The sequence below is a fragment of the Tetrao urogallus genome, assembly GCF_951394365.1.
Source record: "Tetrao urogallus genome assembly, chromosome: 31".
Classification (NCBI taxonomy): Eukaryota; Metazoa; Chordata; class Aves; order Galliformes; family Phasianidae; genus Tetrao; species Tetrao urogallus.
In genome coordinates, this window is record NC_136844.1 from 301,858 (window position 1) to 325,394 (window position 23,537).

General features: G+C 60.4%; 1 protein-coding gene across 1 annotated transcript in view; it reads left to right on the plus strand.

Moving 5' to 3' along the window:
- Positions 1 to 23,537, plus strand: part of LRP1 (LDL receptor related protein 1) — a gene marked incomplete at both ends in the record, with an annotated part of 56,899 nt that overhangs the window by 6,124 nt on the left and 27,238 nt on the right. Inside the window, 19 exons of the mRNA XM_079547714.1 lie at positions 3,608 to 3,730; positions 8,049 to 8,186; positions 9,743 to 9,862; positions 10,548 to 10,676; positions 10,802 to 11,065; positions 16,987 to 17,149; positions 17,275 to 17,497; positions 17,715 to 17,904; positions 18,506 to 18,649; positions 18,758 to 18,994; positions 19,091 to 19,271; positions 19,504 to 19,726; positions 19,852 to 20,041; positions 20,562 to 20,687; positions 20,904 to 21,044; positions 21,121 to 21,246; positions 21,368 to 21,484; positions 21,554 to 21,634; positions 23,343 to 23,510. Of these exons, the coding sequence (XP_079403840.1) occupies positions 3,608 to 3,730; positions 8,049 to 8,186; positions 9,743 to 9,862; positions 10,548 to 10,676; positions 10,802 to 11,065; positions 16,987 to 17,149; positions 17,275 to 17,497; positions 17,715 to 17,904; positions 18,506 to 18,649; positions 18,758 to 18,994; positions 19,091 to 19,271; positions 19,504 to 19,726; positions 19,852 to 20,041; positions 20,562 to 20,687; positions 20,904 to 21,044; positions 21,121 to 21,246; positions 21,368 to 21,484; positions 21,554 to 21,634; positions 23,343 to 23,510 (3,084 nt within the window). The remainder of the gene's footprint in view (positions 1 to 3,607; positions 3,731 to 8,048; positions 8,187 to 9,742; positions 9,863 to 10,547; positions 10,677 to 10,801; positions 11,066 to 16,986; positions 17,150 to 17,274; positions 17,498 to 17,714; positions 17,905 to 18,505; positions 18,650 to 18,757; positions 18,995 to 19,090; positions 19,272 to 19,503; positions 19,727 to 19,851; positions 20,042 to 20,561; positions 20,688 to 20,903; positions 21,045 to 21,120; positions 21,247 to 21,367; positions 21,485 to 21,553; positions 21,635 to 23,342; positions 23,511 to 23,537) is intronic.

Below are 23,537 nucleotides of genomic sequence, written 5' to 3' on the forward strand. Positions count from 1 at the left end.
CCATCTGGAGGTTCATGGGGTCCCGGCAGCCCACTTGCTCCCACTTGGGGTCGTTTTGGGTCCTGGCAGCCGATTCGCTCCCGCCCAGCAGCGTTTGGGGTCCGGCAGCGGCGCAGGGTGGCTGTGCCACGTGTCACTGGGCGCAGTGCCGCTCAGATCGCCCCCATCCCGCAGCCCCAGCTCTTCTCCACCCACAGCCGTGCATTCCCCAGCAGTGCCGCGTTGCTCCCCCTCAGACCCCGCAGAGCAGCTCACGCTCTCCCTTTGCAAACCCCTTTTTATTTCTCCTTGAGCAGAGCAGCGCTGTTGATACGGACGCGGCAGGCCGGCTTGAAAGGGAAAAAAAAAAAAAAAACCCACGTATTTTAAAGTCAACATTTACTCAGCAATTGAGGCAGCCCCTCCCCCCCCTCCCTCCCCCCCTTTCACAGCCCAAATATTTGTGGCTCGGAGTGGGACGGAGCGAACAGAGCTCCGTTATGGCCGTGCAGAGAGCGCTGCGGTCTGGTTTGAATCTTCCCGTGCAAAGGGGCCAGATGGAAGAATTGCAAAAATGCATTTGAACTGTTTGGAGATCTTGTGCTTAAATGCAAGCCAAACAAATTAGCCTCAATCCCAGCCGCCACCCCCCCCCCCCCCCCTTGACAAAATACGGCTGCGGGATCCGGGTTGTGTTGTTTTAAACGTCTCTGTTACTCGGTCTGGTTCTGCAGAGCCTGCGGACGGCCGGCTTTGGCCGCAGGGCTGTGAGCTGGGGGCAGCGCAGCCCCGCTGGGCTCTGCCGTCTCCCTTCGGTGCTTCCTCTGTGCCCTGCAGCTCTGCCCGGAGCTCCGGGCGTTGCTGTCCATTGCTGCAGCGCGCGCCTCGGTGCCTCCACGGCTGCGGGCAGAGCGACGGGAAGGGTGCTGGGAAGGCAAAGAGTGGACGAATGGCTCTGAAATCTGAGAACAAAGAGTGGATGGATGGGGGGGAGGCAGAGGGAAAGTGAACGCAAAAGGGATCGCGCTGCGGTGTCCGGTGTGTGGGACGAGGTGCTCACACCCAAAAGCGGCCGTGGGACGGAGCGGTGCTGCGGCCAATGGAGCCCCGGGTTCGGGGTGCAGGGGGGGAGGAGGGGGGACGTGGTGAGCCCCGGGCTGCCCTATGGATGTGGGAGAGAGCAGAGTGCCGGGGGACGAAGACCTACCAGGAATGCAGAGTGGATTTATTTTTCTCCCTCTTCCCCCCCCCCCCCCTTGGTTTGGAACATCTGTTTTGCAAATCATGCTCATTCCAGCCCGTATTTATTGCCAGCCCTGTTTCCTTTACGGAGCAGCGGCCGCAGGCTCCTCCTGAGGAAGGAGAGAGTGCTGTGCCGAGTGCTGCGATGGTCCCAAGGCTTTTGGGGCTTTGCTGTCCAATATCGGGGTTTTACTCTGCCCATCACAGGGAATTTGGGGTCTCCTGGAGGAGCTTCTGCTCACCGCCCTCTGACAAAGCCCATTTAAAGTGGAGTGCTGGTGCCCTCCTTTATGCAAAAAGCAAATTGAAGTGCTGATGTTCGGAGCATTCAAAGTGCTTTGGAAGCCCTCCGGCTTTGCCCATCCCCACGTGCAGGAGCTGCTGGGGGTCGCACAGCCCCCCCTCCCTAGGGAAGGAGGTGCCCTTCTTGCGCCGGAATAACCGCGTGTTGTTTGGAGCACCGTTTTCCCCTTCTTCTGCCTTATTTTTCAGCAGGGCTCGCTCCTCCGACTGCTAAAGAGGGCAATGTTTGCCATGGACGGCTCTCGCAGCTGCGCCGGGCTCTGCTCTGAGCTGCCCATTGTGTGCCACATGAAGGCCCCTTTATTCCCCTCCGCGCTCGGAGCCCCTCAGCTCAGCTCCCACTTCTGCTGCTGCGGCTCCCGGGGCCAAACTTGGCTCTGTGTGAACGCAGCATTGATGCACACCTCCCCGGATTCCCACCTGGCGCTGGGCAGCCGTGCGTCCATCCTGCTCCATCCAGGTGCCTCTCCGTGGGGACGGCGGGCAGCGCTGGTGATGGCACACGGCGTGAGGCTGGCGCACGTCTCTGGGATGGAATTCCCGATGGAAACCCTGGCACGTGCTTGGCATGTTCTGGTGCTCTGCTCCGCTCTGCCCTCGGTGGGGCTGCAGGATCGAGGCGCACGGAGTGAATCTCCGTGCTGCTGTTGTTTGGTGCAAAATAAAGCAGCTGTGCCAGGGCCGGGTGTCAGTGAGCTCTTCTGGTGCAAAACAAGGGCAGAGGTCCCATCTGGCTCAGCTCTCGTCCTGTGCAAACGCAGACCTGCAGGGCTTGGAGTTGGGGTGGGGGCTCTGGGCTGCCCTGCTGCTCTGCTGGCAAGACTGGAGCTGAGCGGGGCTGGGGGCTGGGGGCTGGCCGGGGTGTGCGTGTATGTGCATGGGGTCCTGGCAGCCGACTTGCTCCCACCTGGGCTATTTGGGGTCCTGACAGCTGACTTATTCCCATGGCTGGCTGAGTCTCAGTGTGGGGCTGCTGGAAGCCTTGGCGGGGGGGAGGGAGAGCAGGAAATCTGAGGCGGCGCCGTCTCTTTGCTGTGGTTGTGGTAGCAAACCCAGTGTTTGTAAACTCATGGAGGAGGGGGAGCTCCTGCCGGATTGGGGGCCGGGACACAGAGACCCCCGTGAGCACAGTGGGGTGCGTCCTGGAGCCCAGCAGAAGGTGGGGGCGATGCCGGGTGCCTGCTCAGGAACGATGCCTTCCACTTGAGAAATGCCCCAGCTGGGTGTGGGGGCTTTGCGTGGGCTCTCCAGATGTCCTCCCTGAGCGCTCAGCGTTGGGTCTGTGACCCAGGATGGGCACAGAGCTGCGGGGGCTGCAGTGCATGGGAGGGGGCTGTGATGGAGGATGGACCCTCCTGGTCGCAGCGCTCAGCTGAGCTCTGCTGCCTGCCCTGCGCTGCACCGATCTCTGAGCTCTGCTCGTGCCATGCGTTGCATTGGTGCAAACACGTGCATTTTTGCTCTCAATTTGGCGCTGCCAGCTGTGCATCAACCAAGAAAGAACTTTCCTGCAGCGTCTGCTGGCCCAAAAGCTGTGCGTCGCCGGGGGAAGGGGGGTGGGCTCAACTCTACCCCTCCTGCTGACAGCAGTGCGGTGGTGGGGGGCAGCGCGGGGGGCTGCAGCCCCCATCTCCATCCCACCAGCATCCCACAGCCAGGTTGTGCTGCTGTCTGCGTGATTTAAAACCACGGCTTTTTAATTCGTTCTCATTTGGCGTTTCTCATTTTTATCTATTTCTTCCCTTCCTTTTTTTTCCCGTCTAGCATAGAAAGCGCAGCGCCTTGGGCTCCCAGGAGCGAATTCATCCGAGTTAAATGATCTTTAAAATCTGTTAGCGCATCATGGATCTCAGCTCCTGCTTTCTCGTGGTGTAATTAATGCTTCAGTTTACGTTTTCTCCCTTCCTCAGGGGCAGGGCTGATGGATCTGATGCCAGCCTGCAACCTTCGCTCAGCCATTAGGAAGGAAAGCAATCTAGTCCTTAATTTAAACTACTTTTTTTTTTTTTATTTATTATTATTGGGAAACGTGTTTGGGAAGAAACTGATCTTCTTTATTATGGTTATTTCTTTTCTCATCCAGCACCGAAGACTTGTAGCCCCAAACAGTTTGCATGCAAAGATCAGATTACGTGCATATCTAAGGGCTGGCGATGTGACGGGGAAAAGGATTGTCCCGATGGCTCGGACGAATCGCCCGATATATGTATGTATGACGTTCCTTCCTCATCACCCTTTCCGTCCTGCTCCCTTTGCTCGTTGCTCGAGGTCCCCTTGTCGCACCGCTGGACGCCACGCGGGGCAGCTCCATCCGTCCGTCTGCCTGTTTGTCTGCCGCCACGCCCTGACGGCGCTGCTCGGATTTGCTTCCACCCAGATGCCGGGGGCGCTGGGCCGGGGGGTCTCGCAGTCAGCGTGCGGTGAGGGGGGGCAGGAGCCGCCCCGGGCAGGGCAGGGGGCTGCTGAGTGGGGCCGGGACCCTCGGCCACGCAGGGGAGCGGCCGTGGGGGAACGGGGGAGGGCAGGCTGCGAGCAGGAGCCGCGCCGGGTCGGACGGGGCCGGGAGCCGCGTCGGGGTGGCCGAGGCTTGCCGTGAGCAGGAGCCGTGCTGGTGGGCCAGGGCCAGGCGGGGGCTCCTGCAGAGCGCGTCCCCGTGTTTCTGTGCCGGGAGAGCGGCCCCCAGCTGCCAGGCGCTGCTGTTGACACCCAGCGCCGCGGCCCCGTCCTCCCCGTCTGCCCGCTGCTCCTGGCACGCGGCTTTCCTCCCAAGCAGGCTGCGGTGCGGCGCTGGAGTTATTTATTTCTGAAAGCAAAAATGATGCAACCGTCCCCTCCGTGGGAGGGATGGGGGGTTGGGATGGGCTGTCTGGCTCCTCTCAATCAGCAGCCCTGGAAAATTACTGCGGGACGGCTTGGAGGCCTTTCCCAGCGCTGGAAGAAGTCCGTCCCGATGGACGCAGCCTGCTAGCTGTGCCTGTGCCCATTTCACAGCGCCCTCTTTATCCATCCGGGCAGGTAGACGGACGCCCCGGATGTTTTTTTCCACCTCGTTTTCCTCATTCTTCGCTGCCTGAGCGGCGCTGGTGGGGCTGCAGAGCCGGGCAGGGAGAACAGCAGCCGCTGCGCTGGGCCGGGAGGCGAGATGCAGAGGCACAATCTTCACATCCGCGCCCGCTGCGGGAGGAGACCCCGCGTGCCAAGGGCGGAGGGACCCCAGCCCTCGCATCCTGCTCTTGGCCTGGCATGAGCTGGCGGAGCCGGATGGGCATCGCCCCTGGGCGCCTCTCCCTTGGGCGCAGGGATGCTCGGCTCTGCCCGCTCCTGCCCAGGCTCGTGCAAACAGCCCGGCCTGTCGGCGCTGGCAGACGGCTGCTGGTTTGCCAGGCGAGTTTTCTCACGCCGCTTCGGCACCTGGGCATTCAGAAGGCTCTCGTGCCCCTTATCTTTCTGGTGGGGAGAGAATGATTTTTATTCCTGCTATTTAATTATTAGGATTTTTTTATTATCATTCCCAGCCCTGGCTGCGGGTGCTGCTCTGGCAGCCAGGCACGGCTATTTACATTGCAGCAGTGCGCTCATGTCAGAGGCTCTGGAAGTGCTGTCTGTTATGCAGAAGGCTTTCCTCTCCAGGGAATCCTTTTAAGCGTTGGCTGGCGTTGCTCACGTGCTCGCTGAGCGCGGGGAGAGTTCCCTTTTAAGCTCTGTGGATGCACTCGTGTCCGCACGAGAGGCATGCACTGATTCTTACCCCATCGCTTTCGCATTCCACCACGCTTTCCCGAGGAGCAAAACTTGGACAAGAGCCTCCACCCCACCGCGCACCAAAGGAGCACTGGGAAATGGATTTGCTGTGGCTGCCTGATGGCTGTTCCCCCCGCTGGCCCCGTGCCCGAGCCTCAGATGGGGGTCGCAGGGCAGCCCGGTGGGCTCTGCTCGTGCACGGCTGGATGGCAGCACCCTTCCTGCTGCCCATCGCAGCCAACAGCCTTCGGAGCCAGGGGGCGTTTGCATCCAGCAGGGCCGTGCTTGAAGCCAAGCAATCCTGCCCAGCATTGGCTTTGAGGAGGAGCTGCAGCACACGGCTTGCGCAGAGAGGGACCCCGGTGGTGCAGTGCTGGTGCTGGCGCCCAATGCAGGCCGTGGGCAGGGCTGCCCGTTCCGGGTCACGCTCCCATCTGTTCCTTTTGCAGCTTTCCCCACTTCACGTCTCTTTGGGCTGCTGCCAAATCAATTACAGCCCGTATTTGTGGAAGAAAGAATTGCTTTTCTTCTTCCCCCCCCCCCCCTTTTTTTTTCCCAAGTGAGGTTAAAATTCCGGCCTAATTCGGCTCCTTGGGGTGTACCACAAGCTTGTCACATGTGATAAATGGCCTCATTTATTAGCAAACCAACACAGTCAAAAGCAAACAGAGTGGCTTGTAGATTAATCCTGCCCTGTTTGCGATAAGCAGTTTGATCCAGGCTCTGTGCAGGGACTGATGGGCACAGCAGATCAGTTCTGACTGATGGACTGTGCACTTTGTTTCGGTGCCTTCCTTCTTTTGGCCTGCTTACTGATGGTGCTTAATTAACCCTTAATTTGCTATTGCTTGATGGCAGTGTGGCTCGACCCCCTTTGAAGAAGGGACAGAGCAGCACTTTGGGGGCTGGAAGGCAGAGCAGGGAGCAGTGTTTGGCCCCAGGGCTGCAGCAGAGCCCAGTGCTCAGGTTCTCATCCCCAGCTCTGCAGTCCAGCCCACATGGTTGGACCCGATGATCTGGAAGGTCTTTTCCAACCTATGACTCTATGGTTGATTTCCCCGTGCTGCGTGAGTCTGCGGAATGGAAGTGTGCCTACATGTGTTGGGAGAGCATCCTGTGCTCACAGCAATGGGATCTTTGGACTCCCATCCTTTGGGCACCTCCTGGGCAAGGAAGGGCACGCTGCTGCGCTCTCCCAACGTTGCTCACGTTGCATGAACCAGACGGCGGTGGGTTGGAATTTTTCACCTTGGCACACTGGGATCTTTTCGTGTGCTCTGGGTGGGAGCTTGCAGGGATTCCCCACTACACTGCTGGGCTTTGGGGCCCCTCACTGCAGGTTTCCTGCTGCACTTGCCAGCTCTGCAGAGCGGGGCTCAGTTGGGAAGGGCAGAGGAGAACAACCCAACCCTCTGTGGCTGCTCATCCAGAAACAATTTGCCGTTTCATCGCTGGGTGGGGTGGAGGCTCCCATTTGGGAGGGGAATCGGGGGGGGGGTCCTGTGCACAGGGGATGCACACCGGAGCTGTCTGTGTCCCCCTGCTCCCAGCCTGGCTCTTCTCAGTGCTCCCGTCTGTGTGCTGAGCCTGGGCTTCATGGACTTCCATGGCGGCGCAGCTGAGGGCAGCAGGCGTTGCTGTGCAGTGCAGGGAGGGGAGGCTGAGTCCCTGCACTGTTCCATAGGAAGGAGGCACATAATGGAGATATGAGGGCAGGAGGAGTGCGGTCCCCGTGCCCGGTGGGGTGCAAGATGGGCTGTCCTGGGGTTGGCAGTGTCCCCATCACAGCTGTCTGTCCTGCAGGGAGCTTTCAGCCCTCGCTTGAGCAATGCCTGCTGTCAGCCCAAGGGTTGGGGCCAAAAGCACAGCCAGTGTAATGCAGCAGCTTCCAGGAAACGGAGCTGCGGGCAGAGGGCACTCAGTGTGGATCCCAAGGGAGCCTGGCAGGTCTAGGATAAGTCCTACAGTGCCCGAACCCCAAGGCATGGAGCCTGCAGGTCTGCGATGGGAGCTGGGCATTGCCGTGCTGCTGGTGCCCATCTGGTGTGTGCCCCCATGGGAGCTGCTCACACTGCTGTCTCCCTCTAGATTGGGATTTTATCATTTTCTTGCATGCTGCTCTTGCCTCAGTAGAGGTACAGCGGTGACTCCAGCGAGAGCTGTTGGAGAGTTCCTTATTCGGCCCTAAAACCTGAGAGATTTGGGGGCAGGGAGGCTGGGATTGCTGCACCCAGAGCTCCTGCTGCGCTCTGCACCCTGGGGCTTCTGCTCTGTTGGTCGGAGCCGAGGTGCCGGGAGGGCTTTTAATGGGTTTGGGGACATTATTTGGTTTGCAGGGTGTTTTGTTGTTTGCCTTAATGCCGTGCTGCTTTTCAGAGAAGCTTAAAATTAAGCTGTGCTTCTTTTGTAAGTTTGTGTGTTAATAATGGAGATTATGGCTCCTGGTATCACGTAACCCTGGTGCTTAACAGCCCCCTGCCAGCTGTCTGCCTGCACAAGAGGAGCAAAAGGGTTTGTTGGCACCTGTGGGTGTGCTTTGGGCACCTGGGTTCCATGCATCTGTGCGCCTGGGGAGGCGTGGGACCCCAGGGCTCACAGCAGGGATCAGGGGTGCTCAGGGCTTCCCAGTGCCCCATAGCTGCTGTGCGCTGCTGTGGGGTGAGCTGTGCCCATCCGCCCCCGTGCTCGGTGCTGGGCTGGGTGCCGTGGGAGGTGATGGAGGGGGGCAGCTGGCTGCACCCTGATTTGGGGAATGACTGCTGTGCCTTTGGCTATCCTTGCAGGCCCTCAGAGCAAAGTGTCGCGGTGCCAACCCAACGAGCACAACTGCCTGGGCACCGAGCTGTGCATCCACATGAGCAAACTGTGCAACGGGCTCCACGACTGCTTCGACGGCTCGGATGAGGGGCCTCACTGCAGGGGTAGGTGTTGGGATTCGGGTTGGCATTTTCTTGCTTGTCCTGTGCAGAACAAGATTTCTGGGTAGGTGGGGGCAGCATCACAAAATACCCCCCTTCTCTCTTCCCGGGGTGAATCGTGAGGTCCCTGAGCTGTGGATGGTTTGGGGTTGGATCCAGGCAGCTCCCCTGCTGCTTTGTGGCCATGCTTTGCCCTGGTGGAGGTGCTCATGCCCCTGTCCCAGCAGCAGGCGGCTGGGGGCAGCTGAGCTGGCAATCTGCGCACTCAGAGATTATCCAGAGCCGCTTGCAAGTAAATGCCCATCATTCCTGAGCCTGCAGGCCATTAAATAGCTGCATTGTCTCCTGGGTTTAACAGCTTGGAGAGTTGGGAATCTGGTTCAGATAAGAGATGCTGATGTATTTTTTTCCATATTTCCAGGAGCTTTGTTCCCCCCCCCCCCCCGGGGCTGCTCCCTGCTTGCTAATCCTGTTGGGAAACTCTCCCCAAATCTCAGCACGCATCGCTGCCCGGTGCACACATCAGCTGTGCGTGTCCTGGGCTGACCCCAGGGCGGGCTCTGTGCTGTAGGCGAGCTCAGTGCTTCTAGCCCCGGGTGGGGGCTCTTTTGGGGCCGTTTCCATCCTGTTTAGCCCAGTCCCATGCTGGGACATGCTGCTTTGCTCCCCTCCCTCCTGCAGCCCTGGGCTGGGCTGTGAATGGGAAGTGCCGGCAGGAGGAGTGCGGGGCTCTTTGTGCAGCCCTGCCCTGCTGACAATTAATATTTAGCTAATAGGTCTCACCGGTTAAATGAGAGCTCATTTTTCACGGCCGGGCAACGCGTGACAAGGTGCTGATGGCACCGGGCCAGGGCAGCTGCTGGGTGCTGCTGGGGTCCCGATGGGTGCTGAGCCTCACACCTGCCCCAGCCCTTCTCCATGTTTGGGGCGGTGCTGCTCGTCCAGCCTGGAGATGGGTCGTCTGAGAGCTGCCTGTTCCGAACGGAGCAGTGCAGAGTGAGCAATGCACGCTGCTGCAGTGCGGTGCAGTGCAGTGCAGTGCAATGCAGCTCCCAATGCTCCCAGCAGCCAACCAGGCTCAGCTCTACGTGTGGGAGCGCAGTGTGGGGCTCATCAGACTCTAACAAGCACCCCCAGCTCCCACTGCCCATCCCACCCTGCCTGCTGGCTGATTGCTTGCTGCCCTCTGCACCTCGCCTCTCTTGCCCTGAGCTCTTTTGCTGCCAAGAGGAGCTTCCTCTGATGGCTCAGCTTTGTCTTGCAGAGCACCCAGAGGAGCTGCGTGGCCCCATCTGCACCTCGGGGGCTTCTGTGCCCCTGCAGAAACCCCCAGGAGATGGAGGTGGTGCAATTGGAGCCTTTGTGCTCCTGCCATTGTCTCCCCTCCCCACTTAAGTCTGTGCATTCTTAGGGCTTCTTGCTATTTTCTTGGATGCTGTGGTGCTTCAGCAAGGAGATACGAACCTGGGACTGAGCCGTTCCACGAGGGGAAGGGTCCCATGGGGCAGAAGCGACTGAGCTCCGCTCTGTCTGTCTGACCTCTCTGCCTCTCTTTGCAGAGCAATTGGCCAACTGCACGGCGTTGGGCTGCCAGCACCACTGTGTGCCCACGCTGAGCGGCCCTGCCTGCTACTGCAACAACTCCTTCCAGCTGGCTGAGGACAGGAGGAGCTGCAAAGGTGGGTGTGGGTTTGGGGGCCCCGAAGGGGCTCTCATGGAGCTCAGCACCTCTGGGCCCCCCTGGGGGGGCGGTGGTCTCCCTTCGGCCGTGGGGCTGTTGGGTGGGTGCAGAGCTGAGCTGAGCGGGAGGAAGGATGCTGATGCGAGCACACAGGGGTGTGAGTGCCCTGGGAAGGGCGTTGGATAGCAGGGCAGAGTCAAAGCGGCCGTCAGATCCTGGGAACAAGTCCCGAGGTGAGAGGTTGCAGTGGCTCTGTCCCTCATTTATCTGAGCAGAGGTGGGAAGGGGACGATATCGGCTCTGCACGCAGCGCTGGGTGAGGGCTCTGTGGTGCAGCAGCCCTTTCATCTCGCAGAAGAAAGCAGCATGCCAACCAGGGGGGCGGGAGCTGCACAGGAAAGCGATCCGGGCTGGGAATTGAGGTGCAGCTTTGCAGAGCAGTGAGGAGGGCAGGGGGCAGTGAGGCCTCAAGGAGTCCATGGTGAAGCAGAGTTCTCCTTCTGCTTCCCCTCTGCCCACTGGTACAGCACAGGGCTGCGAGGTGAGGCTCACCAGGAGCCGTGCTGGAGCTCCCTTTGCTTTCTGTGTGTTGCTGGGCTTCCTTGCACATCGTGTCCTCCCCTCACGCGGCTGTCACAGGAGGACGTTTGCTGCTCCAAACCCCCTTTCCCTTTGTTTTGCAGACTTTGATGAGTGCACTGTGTATGGCACCTGCAGCCAGACCTGCACCAACACTGAGGGCTCCTACACGTGCAGCTGCGTCGAAGGATACCTCCTGCAGCCCGACAACAGGTCCTGCAAAGCCAAGAATGGTGAGAGCCTGGGGAAAGCAGCGGGCTCCTGGTGGGGCTGTGGCTCCGGTCCTTTAACTGCTTTCAGCTGCCCTTACTGCCGTGTGTTGCTGTCACAGCCCCGTTTCTCTGCCCTCCTTCCCCAGAGCCCGTGGATCGCCCCCCCGTGCTGCTCATTGCCAACTCCCAGAACATCCTGGCCACGTACCTGAGCGGAGCCCCGGTGCCCAACATCACCCCCACCAGTGCCAAGCAGACCACGGCCATGGACTTCAACTACATCGAGGACACGGTGTGCTGGGTGCACGTGGGCGACAGCGCGTCCCAAACCATCCTCAAGTGTGCCAAGATCCCCAACCTGAAGGGCTTCGTGGAGGAGCGCTCCATCAACATCTCCCTCAGCCTGCACCGTGAGTTGCTCCCTGGGCTGCGCGGCTCTTCCTGCGCAGTTTTTCTCCTCCCTGCCCATCTGGCTTTGGCTTTTCCCCCTTCCTTCCCTCTGGCGGTTGCTGGTGAGTCCAGCGGTTTCTCTGTGCAAACACACCGAGAGGAATGGGTGGCACCTGGGACTCTTCTCATTTCCCCTTTTCCTTTTGGCCCCGTGTTCCTCTTGCCTCAGTCCCCACCCTGAGCAGTGCTTACGAGAATCCCAACCCCAAATCTGCTCCGTCAGGCTGTGAGTCAGAGGGCGATGGTGGCTCTGCTCGGTGTGAGGAGGGCTTTGCAGCACAGCCTCCTGTTGGGGCTTGCTGCTCGCAGCCTGCTCCCTGCTGGGATGTCAGCCGTTGGCTGGGAGGTGCAGCGGAGGGACCCACGGGTCACAGCAGAGCGCTGCCACCCCCTTGGGCTCCCAGTTCGCGTGCTGGATGGAGCTGTGTGTGTTTACAGGGAGAGGCCATTGCTCTCACAGCCTGAAATCAGGTGGGAGGGGCTGAGCTTTGCCTCCCATCCCCACCACGCTGCTGTGAGGTCTGACTTCGCGTTCTCCTTCCCTCCTGCGTGGTTCCCTCTGGCCACGCTGGGTTTCTCCGTTCAGTGCAGCAGAGGGGCAGAGCTCAGGGTGCTGCGCTGCTGCTTCCGGCGGAGCTCAGCGCCGGTGCTTCCATGTCCTGCATGCATGATGCCCATCCAGGGCTGACCCGTGGCCACGGGGTCCCTCCTCCACCTCAGCTCTGTGCTGCTGAGCACTTTGGCTCTGGCATTTTAGGCTCTGGTTTTCAGCCTCAGATATTCATTGCCCTGATCCCAAAGCCTGGGGTTGGTTTGGGGACATGATGATGAGGAGATAATGTCACTCCCCCTCCCCCCAGGGACACTAAGACCTGTGAACCCAATTAGCAGCTGCTGCTTTGTGGTGTTGATCAGCTCACAGCAGGAGCCAGACTTCCCTGGTGCTGAGGGGCTCCATCCGCATCCCACAGGGCACCGCAGGGCTGGGAGCGAGCAGCCCCAGCCGTCAGTGTGGGGCTGGGACACCGCAGCCCGGTGCCATAGGACCCGCTGTGTCCCCTCCGTGTTCCTGCAAGGAGATGATTGGTGTCACTTGTGCCGTGGGAGCTGTGCTGGATGCTGTTAACCAGGCTTGGTCAGGGCTGCTGGATGCTGCAGCGTTGCTTTCCCATCTCCTGTGCTGCTGAGCCCTCAGTGCAGCAGTGCAGCTGCTCCCCAATGCTGCTGCCCATGCTCGTTTTATGGTTTGTCTCCTTGCCCATTCCCTGCCCCCAGGAGCATCCCACCTATTGCTCTTAGGGAAGGAAGGGTAAAACCCCACCAGCAGCAGAACAGCATCGCTTTGGAGCTCGGTTCCTCCTTCCCTGTCCGGTGCTGCCCCCTCCATGGGGTTGTGAGCACGCAGGAGCCGCAGCCCCGTCCTTTCTGCCCACGCCGAGCTGCAGAAAGGGGAACTTGTTCTTTCCTCCCTTCCTCTCTTTCTCAATCCCTCCCCTGCTCTGTGTGAGAATTCCAGCCCTGTTTCTAATCAGGGGGAAATCCTGGCAGGCACCAAACGCATTCAAGGACAGAAAGCAGCGTGTGCTGCCGTGCACGGAGCCCAGCACCATGGAGCAGATCCGTCCCAGGGGCTGCAGAAGCCTCTCTGGGGGCTGACCCCCACCCCTGCCCTGTGCCGGGGCTTTGCTCCACCAGATTCCAACCTCTCCATGTATTTCCTGATGCGACACCCTCAACTCCTTTGGAGTTTGGGCTTCCAGGGGACTTTAAAGGAGATGAAGACAAAACCCAATCTGCTTATGGGCCCCATGGCAGCACCGGGGGTCCCACACAGACCCCTCTCCGCTCCCCTTGGGTGCCAGTGCTTTACATGGCCACAGCCATGGGTTCAGGGTTAGCTGCCCCACACACTGCAGGCATTGCATTGCAGGGCAGTGCATTGCCTCATGCTGCAGTGCATTGCCTCGTGCTGCAGTGCATTCCATTGCACACTCCGGAGCGCCGCTGCTGCTGGCGAAGGGCTGCAGATCTCTCTTGATTTATCAATTCTCATCTCGAGGTTTCATGTGTTCTTTGCCTTTCATAAACCGAACTCCCAGGAAGGGGTTTGAAATATCAGAACTTTCCATCCTGGCTGCATCATAAGCCTTAAACAACAGCAACCAGCCCGTTATTGAAATCCCTCCAACACGCATGGCCAGGAGGTTTCCATTGAGTCCATCTCAGCCCCACCGCTCTCCGTGACCCAACCAATAAGCAGCAGAGCTGCAGGGTGAATGGATTCAGGGAGGAATTAATGCTTTCCTGCCCCGCTTTGCATGCAGGGCTGTTTTTCTTCCTCCCTGCAGCCAAGAAAGAGGCTCCGCTGTGGACGCGCTTGGCAAGAAGGAGGGATGGGCGCCGCTCCACGCACGGATTGCTTTCTTTGTGTCTCTGTTCTGCTGCGATGCTGAGCGCTCTGCGTGCTCTGCTTTGCTCAGTGCAGTGCAGTGCAGTGCTGCAGGAATGGCCGATGCAATGCAATTGCTGGGGGCTGCAGCTGCAGCTCGGTGGTGTGGATTTGGTGCAATCTGGGGGTCAGGCTGCAGCCCCTTCCCCTCCCCCCCCCATTTCCATGCCCCCCAGCAGAGGCATAGCGCTGCTTCCGCATTGCTGGAGGTCAATGGGCGAAATTAATTCCCACGTTAATTGGGGATCCTGTGGAGCACAGAGAGGTGGCACCACACATCTGTCTGTATGTCCTTCTGTCCATCCTGGGACCCCTTTGGGTTCCTGCAGCATCCCATGGAGGCCTGGGGGTGCTCCCCGTCACAGCCAGGAGCAGCTCTGCCCACGGAACGGCCTCATTAAGCCCTGAGCAGTTAATTAGAAGCCCCTCAATTACCCTTCCTTCATCTCAGCCCATCCCCATTCACCCCACTGTGGGCAGAGGGGTGGGCAGCAGCCCCCAGGTGTTCCATGTGCCCTATGAGGGTCTGGGGTGCACACACAGCGCAGTGCCGTCCCACCCCATAATCCCACTGTCCCCACTGCAGCCCTTCAGGGTGGCTTTGTGGCTGTGCCCCGTCCCTTTAGCACACCTCAGTGAAGGAAAATGGGTCCCCAGGAGCAACGTTTCTCCATGGATCCCTTTGCTGTCACAGAGGGCGCTTTGTGCTCCGCAGGGCGGCGGATGGGTGAGGAGGGATGAGGCAGAAATTCCTTCAGGTTATGGGATGATGTGAATGTATGGAACAAATCACTCTGATGTTAAGAAAGGAGGGGACCCAACATGGAGCCCCAGGGAGGGCATCCCTTACCATCCTCTGCTCCTCTTTGGGGACATTTCTGAACTGAAACGTACTGCGGCTTTTCTAGGGCTCCCCGCTGCCCCCTCCAAAGAGCAGCAATGGAACTGAGCTTTGCTCCTCCATCTGCACATGGAGCAGCGCAGAGCTGGGAGCTCGTGGGTCACTGCGGGGTGGGAGGTGGGGGGGCTTTCAAATGGGCTCTGCAGTGGGGGGTGTTGGGGAGGGTCTGGGATGTTCCCGCTCCTGGCGTGTGCTCCCTTCTGGCAGCTGAGATTCGGGTCCCTGCAGTGCTGGGGGGTTTGAGGTGATGATCTCCATTGCATCCATCCCGGAGCGGTGTTGCAATGTTTGAGTCAGAGCTGAGGTTGCGTTTCCTTCCTGCTGCCATGGATGCGTTTGCAGAGCGACTGATTCACACTGGAGGGGGGGGCAGTTCTATGCTGCCTCAGCAAAAACGGTTCCCCAAAATCTCTGCGGCGGCGGCGTCTGTGTGGGTCAGATTTGGGGGGGGGGGGGTTGTGTGCTCCTGGTGCAGGTCTGGCCTCCCCCGGCCCCCATAGTGCTGCACTGCAGCTCTGAGCAGCGCAGTTCTTCCAGGAACAGCCTTTAAAGTTCACCCCCCCTTTCCTCCATCTCCCCCCCCAAGTCCTTTTCCAGACATGAGCAAATAAATGGAGCTGAGGAAATGTGGCCGTGCGCAGTGTTGCAATGCTTTGCAACACCCGGAGCGGATTGAGCAAGGAGGGAAGGGGGGGACCCCCCCATGGGCTGCACCCCCCCCACATACACCCCATGGGGATGGGGATGGGGATATGGGGGGGCCCATGGATGGGGGTTTGGCGCAGTAGGGGCTGCGGGTTATAATGGGGGGTCCGTCTGCTGAGTGAGTGTGTGCAGAAAGTGAGGGGAGATCCGGGTGGAGCCAAAGCCCCGAGAAAAGGTGGAAAATAATAATAGTAATAATAATTAATAATTAATAATGGTCTTGTGAACTGATTCCTGCAGCGGAGGGGGTGGGATGGGGATGTGAAAAACAAAAGCCTTTGAGGAGCGTAATGCTTTCCAGCTGCAAAAATACAGCCTGGGTGAGGAGCAGCAGCGTGCGTCACCCCCAGCATTGGGCGGGGGTCCGACCCCCCCAGCCCCCTGGCAGCACAGCCCCCATTGCAGGCAGCGGCTGGGCATTGCCCAGCTGTGCCCGCAGCTGCTGGGGGGCTCACTGCCCCAGAGCACCCTCAGTGTGCCCCCCCCCTCCCCCCCATATCCTGCACTCTGTCCTATGACTGTGAGTCAGCGCTGCGCTGCCGCCAACTGCTGAAGTGTGGGGGAAAGTTTGGTGTTGCTTTGGTGCAGTGCTCCTCTCTATGGAGGTGCTGGGCAGTGCTGCGCTGTGCTTCAGCTGCTGCCGTTCCCCACTGCTCCATGGGGCTGGGGGTGGGGCTCAGCCCCCACTGCTGCACCCCGACCCTGCTGCACTCCAGTCCTGTGCTGCACCCCTGCCCCACTGCTGCACCCCTTGTTGCACCCCAACCCTGTGCTGCATTCACACAATCACAGAATGGCCAGAGTTGGAAGGGAGCTCAAGGATCACGGAGCTCCAACCCCCCGCCACACGCAGGGCCACCAACCTCCACGTTTCACAGCAGCCCAGGGTCCCATCCAACCCAGCCTCCAACACCTCCAGGGATGGACGGGGCATCACAGCCTCTCTGGGCAGCTGTTCATCCCCTCACCGCTCTCACAGCACAGCACTTCCCTGACATCCAACCTCCATCTGCCCTCCCTCAACTTCACACCATTTCCCTTGTCCTGCTGTCATCTCCCTTTCCAAGAGTTGACCCCCCTCCTGTTTGTAGGCTCCCTTTGGGCACTGCAGGCTGCACTGAGGTCACCCCACAGCCTTCTTTGCTCCATTCCAGTGCAGTGCTGCATGTTGACCCCAAGCTGTACGCCAACCCCACTGTTGCACCTCAACCCCACTGCTGCGCTCTGACCCCACTGCTGTACCCCAACCCCATTGCTGCACCCTGACCCTGTGCTGCCCCCTAATCTCATGATGCACCCCAACCCCATTGCTGCATTCCAACCTCAGTGCTGCACCTGAACCCCATTGCTACACCCCATACTGCACCTTGCTGTACCCCAGCCCCGTGCTGCTCACCCTACACAGCCATCCCCACCTGCAGAGCCCTTCCTACGGGCACAGCGCTCAGTGTGGGCAGTGCAGCTCCAAGGACCCTAATTGGGGCCGTAGGGAGGAAGGGGACAGAGCCTTCATTGGGGTCTGCATGACAGGGAGAGGGGAAATTGCCCCAAACTGAAATGGGAGATTTGGATGGGATGTGAGGATGTAAGGAGAGCTCTGTGGGATGGGCTGCTGGAGTCAGCCTGGGTCAGCCTGGACAGACCAAGCTGTGGGTGTCCCCATTCACGGCAGAGTAGGGCTGGGGGGTCCCTATGATTTAAATCACTTCTGTGGTTCTTTGCTTCCATCTCAATGTGGTTCTGTGTGCTGTGCTGTGTGTCCCCCTCTATGGGGCAGCTCCTGCCCTACAACCCCCCCCGATTTCCATCCCTTCCCCCCCATACAGACGTGGAGCAGATGGCCATCGATTGGCTGACGGGCAACTTCTACTTTGTGGATGACATCGACGACCGGATCTTTGTCTGCAACAAAAATGGCCTCACCTGCGTCACCCTGCTGGACCTGGAGCTCTACAACCCCAAAGGGATCGCACTGGACCCGGCCATGGGGTGAGCATGGCTATGGGGCCGGGAGAGGGGGGTCCAGTGGGGGAGCAGCTCACATCCGTCCGCTGCAGGCGTTCAGGGAAGCTGTGCAGTGCATGCGCTGAGCGCCGTCTCTTTCTCCCTGGCAGCAAAGTGTTCTTCACGGACTACGGGCAGATCCCCAAAGTGGAGCGCTGCGATATGGACGGGCAGAACCGCACCAAGCTGGTGGACAGTAAGATCGTGTTCCCACACGGCATCACCCTGGACCTGGTGAGCCGCCTGGTGTACTGGGCTGACGCCTACCTGGACTACATCGAGGTGGTGGATTACGAGGGCAAGAACCGGCACACCATCATCCAGGGCATCCTGGTGAGCGGGACGCATCTCTTGTTCCGTGGTGCGCAGCAGGGCCCCCATCTCCTCCCCGTGGTGCAGAGCAAGACCCCCATCTCCTGCCTCACGGCACACGCTGGGACCCCCATGTGCTGCCCCATGGCACACGCTGGGACCCCCGTCTCCTGCCTTGCAGCGCACAGCAGTACCCCAAGGCTGGGCTCCGTGTACTGACCGCTCTCTATGCCTTCAGATCGAGCACCTCTATGGCCTGACAGTCTTTGAGAACTACCTCTATGCCACCAACTCGGACAACGCCAACGCTCAGCAGAAGACGAGCGTAATCCGCGTCAACCGCTTCAACAGCACGGAGTACCAGGTGGTGACACGCGTGGATAAAGGCGGAGCGCTGCACATCTACCACCAGCGGCGGCAGCCCACAGGTGGGGATGGGATGGGATGGGATGATGAGGTCCTTTGGTAGTGGCACAGTGTGTGGGGTGAGGGATGGGAGGCAGTGGGCAGCTCGGGGTTGGGGGTATTGCTGGGTACGGCTCCTGGGGCAGCTGGCACCTCTGTGGGCTCTGTGTGTCATTGGTGTGTGATGTGAGCAGCAGAGGTGGAAGGAGAGGAAGTGGAAGGAAGGAAGGAGAGGAGATGGGAGCAGCAGGGATGGAAGCAGCAGCCATCCCAGCCTGGGTGATGAATGCCCTCGCTGGAGAGCAAAGGGAACTGAGAGCAGCGGCAGCACTGTAGAACATTCGTGGCTGCCCATCCCCACGATGGGGCTGTGAGCACCGGCAGGTCCCAGCAGTGATGCTGTGTGCTTTGCCCTCCCCGCCAATGCTGCTCCACCTCCAGCCCCATTCTTGCAGTTAATCAATTTACACACTGAAAATCCTCTTAGTGCCAGCAGCCCGCCTGGCATTTTCCAGGACATAAAAGTAATCAAGGGATTTCTGTGCGCTCTGGGGGCTCAGGGCCGGGCACGTGGGGCTGCACGGTGTTCTGTGCTGAGCCCCTCTCTGCTCTCCGCCACTGCAGTGAGGAGCCATGCCTGTGAACCCGACCAGTTTGGCAAACCAGGGGGCTGCTCTGATATCTGCCTGCTGGGGAACAGCCATAAGAGCCGCACGTGCCGCTGCCGCTCCGGGTTCAGCCTGGGCAGCGATGGGAAGTCCTGCAAAAGTGAGTGCTGCGCCTGTGCTGCTCCAGGGGGCACGCAGCCCTCCTTCCCCCCCTCACGCGCAGCCCAAATTCCCATCCGGTGCTGGAGCTGCCCCGTTGTCCCTGCAGAGCCCGAGCACGAGCTGTTCCTGGTGTACGGCAAAGGGCGTCCCGGCATCATCCGTGGGATGGACATGGGGGCCAAAGTGCCGGACGAGCACATGATCCCCATTGAGAACCTGATGAACCCACGCGCTCTGGATTTCCATGCTGAGACCGGCTTCATCTATTTTGCTGACACCACCAGCTACCTGATCGGGAGGCAGAAGATCGATGGCACGGAGAGGGAGACCATCCTGAAGGACGGTGTGCTGCTGCGGGGACGGATGGTGCCGCGAGCACCGCAGGGCCGGCACTGCTCCTCATCCTCACGCTGCTTCCTAACGCTGCTTTTCCCCGTAGGAATCCACAACGTGGAAGGGATCGCCGTGGATTGGATGGGGAACAACCTGTACTGGACCGACGACGGCCCCAAAAAGACCATCAGCGTGGCACGGCTGGAGAAGGCGGCTCAGACACGCAAGACGCTGATCGAGGGGAAGATGACGCATCCACGAGCCATCGTGGTGGATCCTCTGAATGGGTGGGCGCAGGGCAGGGCCTGGGGGGTCCTCACGGCTGTGTGTGGGGTGTGCGTGGGATGGGTATGGGATGGGTATGGTGTGTGTGGGATGGGTATGGGGTGTGTATGGGGTGCGTGGGATGGGTATGGGGTGTGTGTGGGCTGTGTGTGGGCTGTGCATGGGATGCATTTGGGATTTTGAGGTGCTGTTTGCGTGGGGTGGGTCTGTGTGTGATGGCAGCATTGGCTGCAGGTGGATGTATTGGACAGACTGGGAGGAGGACCCAAAGGACAGCAAGAGGGGCAAAATCGAGCGGGCCTGGATGGACGGCTCCAACCGCAACGTCTTCATCACCTCCAAAACCGTCCTGTGGCCCAACGGGCTCAGCCTGGACATCCCAGCCAAGATCCTCTACTGGGTGGATGCTTTCTACGATCGCATCGAGATGGTTTACCTCAATGGCACTGAGCGCAAGGTGGGTCCGTGCCCTTGGCTTCCCTGACGGCCTCGGGGCTGGCTCGCCTCTGCCCCCCCTCGTCCCGCCCCATGGCGCTGCCCCACGGCGCGTCTGGTAGCAGTCCTCTCCTTCCACATCTGCAGATCGTCTACGAGGGCCCGGAGCTGAACCACGCCTTCGGGCTGTGCCACTACAGCAGCTTCCTCTTCTGGACCGAGTACCGCAGCGGCAGCATCTACCGCCTGGACCAGAGCTCCAAGGCTGTCAGCCTGCTGCGCAACGAGCGCCCGCCCATCTTCGAGATCCGGATGTACGACGCTCAGCAGCAGCAAGGCGAGCGTCTGCAGGGACCCGAGGCCTGGGGTGGGGGGCCGGGGGTCTGGAGGAGGGGCAGGCTGGGAGGCAGGGCCCTGCTGAAGAGCTGCCCGCACTTGGTTATACCCTGGACACTCAGCTTTCCATCCCACATCCTTCCCACATCCTTCCCTCCTTCCCTCCTTTCTCCCTCTCCCTCCTGGTCTTACTGGCTGGTTCAGCACCTGAATCGCAGAATCACAGAACGGCTCGGGTTGGAAGGGGCCTCGAGGATCACGAAGCTCCAACCCCCCTGCTGTGTGCAGGGCCACCAACCTCCCCGTTTAATACCAGACCAGGCTGCCCAGGGCCCCATCCGACCTGGCCTCGAACACCTCCAGGGACGGGGCATCCACATCCCCTGGGAGAACCCCGGTGCCGGTGAATTGGGTTCTGCAGTCGTGTTCCAGCCGTGGGGCCCGCTGGGGATCCTGGGGAGCCGAGCCAGCAACCATCTGAGTGCTGAACCCCTTTCTGCTGCCCCTCTCTGTCCCCACAGTGGGCTCCAACAAATGCCGAGTCAACAATGGTGGCTGCAGCAGCCTTTGCTTGGCCACGCCGCGGGGCCGGCAGTGTGCCTGCGCCGAGGATCAGATCCTGGGAGCAGATTCTGTCACCTGTGAGGGTACGACTTCCCTGGGGGATGGGGGGGTGTGGGGGTCTGCATCTCCATGCCAAGGTGCTGCGTCCTGCCCTGCTGTGCTCATGGCTGCAGCGTGTCTGGAAGCTGTGGGGCGGCCGTGCGGGCATTGGGACACAGGTGGTCCTCGCTGCTGTCCCCGCTGCTGTCCCCACACCTCCTGGTTACAGCCATTCCCCCCCCTCTGCTTTTCCTTTGCAGCCAACCCCTCCTACATCCCCCCTCCTCAGTGCCAGCCCGGAGAGTTTGCCTGCAAGAACAACCGCTGCATCCAGGAGCGCTGGAAATGCGACGGGGACAACGACTGCCTGGACAACAGCGATGAGGCGCCCGAGCTGTGCCGTGCGTAACCCCTCTGTGGTGAGATTGGAGGTCTGGGGGGGAACGGGCTGGTCCTGAGCGTGTCCCCCCTCCACAGACCAGCACACCTGTCCCTCGGACCGCTTCAAGTGCAAGAACAACCGCTGCATCCCCAACCGCTGGCTGTGCGATGGTGATAACGACTGCGGGAACAACGAGGACGAGTCCAACTCCACCTGCTCAGGTGAGGAGCTCCGGGGGGGGGAGCTTTGGGGCCTGGGGGAGGTTGGGTACCTGGGGGGCTCCTCTCCCTGGGTGCTGCTGGCTGATGGTGCTCTATCTGTCTGTCTGTCTGACCTGCCCAGCCCGGACCTGCTCCCCCAACCAGTTCTCCTGCGCCAGCGGGCGCTGCATCCCCATCTCTTGGACGTGTGACCTGGATGATGACTGCGGGGACCGCTCGGACGAATCGGCATCGTGCGGTGAGTGGGGGTCCCTTGGGATGGGGGGGGACTGTGGCTGTGCTGACGGTGCCTCTCCCTCCTCCGCAGCCTACCCCACCTGCTTCCCCCTGACACAGTTCACGTGCAACAACGGCCGCTGCATAAACATCAACTGGCGCTGCGACAACGGTAAGGGGCTGGAAGGGGCAAGCAGGGATGGTGAGATCAGACTTGGAGCTCGCATCTGTCTGCAGGGCACTCCTGCTGAGCACCAGAGCAGTGCAGGGAGGAGGTGTTGGCTGAGCTGCAAGCGCTGAGACCCGCATTGCCTTGGCTGCATGGGGCTGCAGAAGCAGCCTGGCAGTGCGCATTTCAGCGCTGCTTGCAAGGTGCCAAAACTCTGGGAAGGCAGCGAAGGGCTCAGCTCTGTGGTCAGGGCTGGGGAGAAGGGTTTGCCCCCAGGCCGCCTTCCTTCCCCACAGGTTCATTTCCTCTTCCTACCAGCTCTGCATTGTTAGGGTTAATTAGTGGCTTCAGAGCAGGTGAGGCGTGCGCTGAGCCGCAGAGCGCGCTTGGTGTGCGCAGGGGATGAGCAGAGAGCTGTGGGGTGAAAGCTGCTCCCTGGAGCCCCCCAGCCCCCCTGGGTCAGCCCCCCTGGAGCTGCTCCGCTGAGGGGCTGTGTGTTTCCTGTCCCCCCACCCAGGTGCAGCCAAGGGCAGGGGACTGCACTGACAGCAGGACCCCCCCGGCCGCAACACATCCACTGCTTCTGACCTCCCCTCCCTCGGCTCAGTGTGTCTGTGTGTCCCTGTCGATGTGTCCATCCTTGTGCTGCTCTCTGTGCGTGTGCCGTGGCGTTGTGTTTGTCATTGTGCCCACCCTCCTGTCTTGGTTGGTTCTGTGTTTCAGAAAAAGATTGTGGGGATGGCTCTGACGAAAAGAACTGTCCAAAACCTACCGGTTAGTGCATAGATCAACATGCACCGGCCCCTCCCCTGGCCCCCACACAACCCCCAAATCCTGCCCCCAAACCCGGAGTGCCGCAGCCCCCTCAGGCCGGCTCTCTCCAGATGCTGCAGCAGTGGCTCTCACAGCTTGGTGCAGTGCTCCCCATATGCAGTCTGTGGGGAAGCTCAGGCTGTAGGGTCAGGGAGGGTCTCCCGTGCTGCAGAAGTGAGGGCATAGCTCCCAACTCTGCCCACCTCCCTCATGCTGAGGATCCCCACACAGGGGAGGCAGAGAGACTCAGCAGACATCAGCAGAGCAGAGCTGTGCAGCGCTGCCAACGAGCCTAGCAGCCGCGTTACCGAGTGCAGGGTGAGGTGGCGGGGCGCTCTGCCAGTGCCACGGCATCATCAGAATCAAATCCCCATCAAACCTGGTGGCAGCTGGGGCTCCTTCCAGCTGGCATCCCCCCATGGCCGTGCTGTGTCCCCATGGCTGCACCCCGTGCTCACCACGCTGCCCCCCATGTTCCATTGGTGCTGGGTGCCCCCCAGCTCCCCCACCCCCAGCTCCCCCCCAGGTCCATGGCTGATCTATGCAGTTTCTGTGTTTTGTTTCCTACCGGTGCTGTGGCTGCACCTGGTGAGCATGTTGGGGGTTGGGAGGGGACCAGAGGATGGGTGGGAGCCGTGGGGCTCTCCATACAGCCCAGCCACCCCTGCAGGGGTGGCTTTTGCCCCTTTTTGCCCCTTTGCCAGCACCAGAGGGGCTGCCACCACCCTGTGTCCATCCATCCGTCTGTCTGTCTGTCCATCTGTCTGTCTGTGTGCTCTGCCCAAACCCCGCTGTTCCCACTTCTCCCCCCAACCCCCCTCCATCCCGCTGTCTCTGCCCAGCCCTCCTCAGCTCTGGGTGCTCTCTGAGTCCTTTACTCTGCTTTCTCCCCCCCCAGACAATGATTGCGGGGATAACAGCGATGAGGCAGGCTGCAGCCACTCCTGCTCCAGCAATCAGTTCAAATGCAACAGCGGGCGCTGCATCCCCGTGCATTGGACCTGTGATGGGGACAACGATTGCGGGGATTACAGCGATGAGACTCATGCCAACTGCACCAACCAGGGTGAGCCCAGGGCTGGCCGAGCCGATT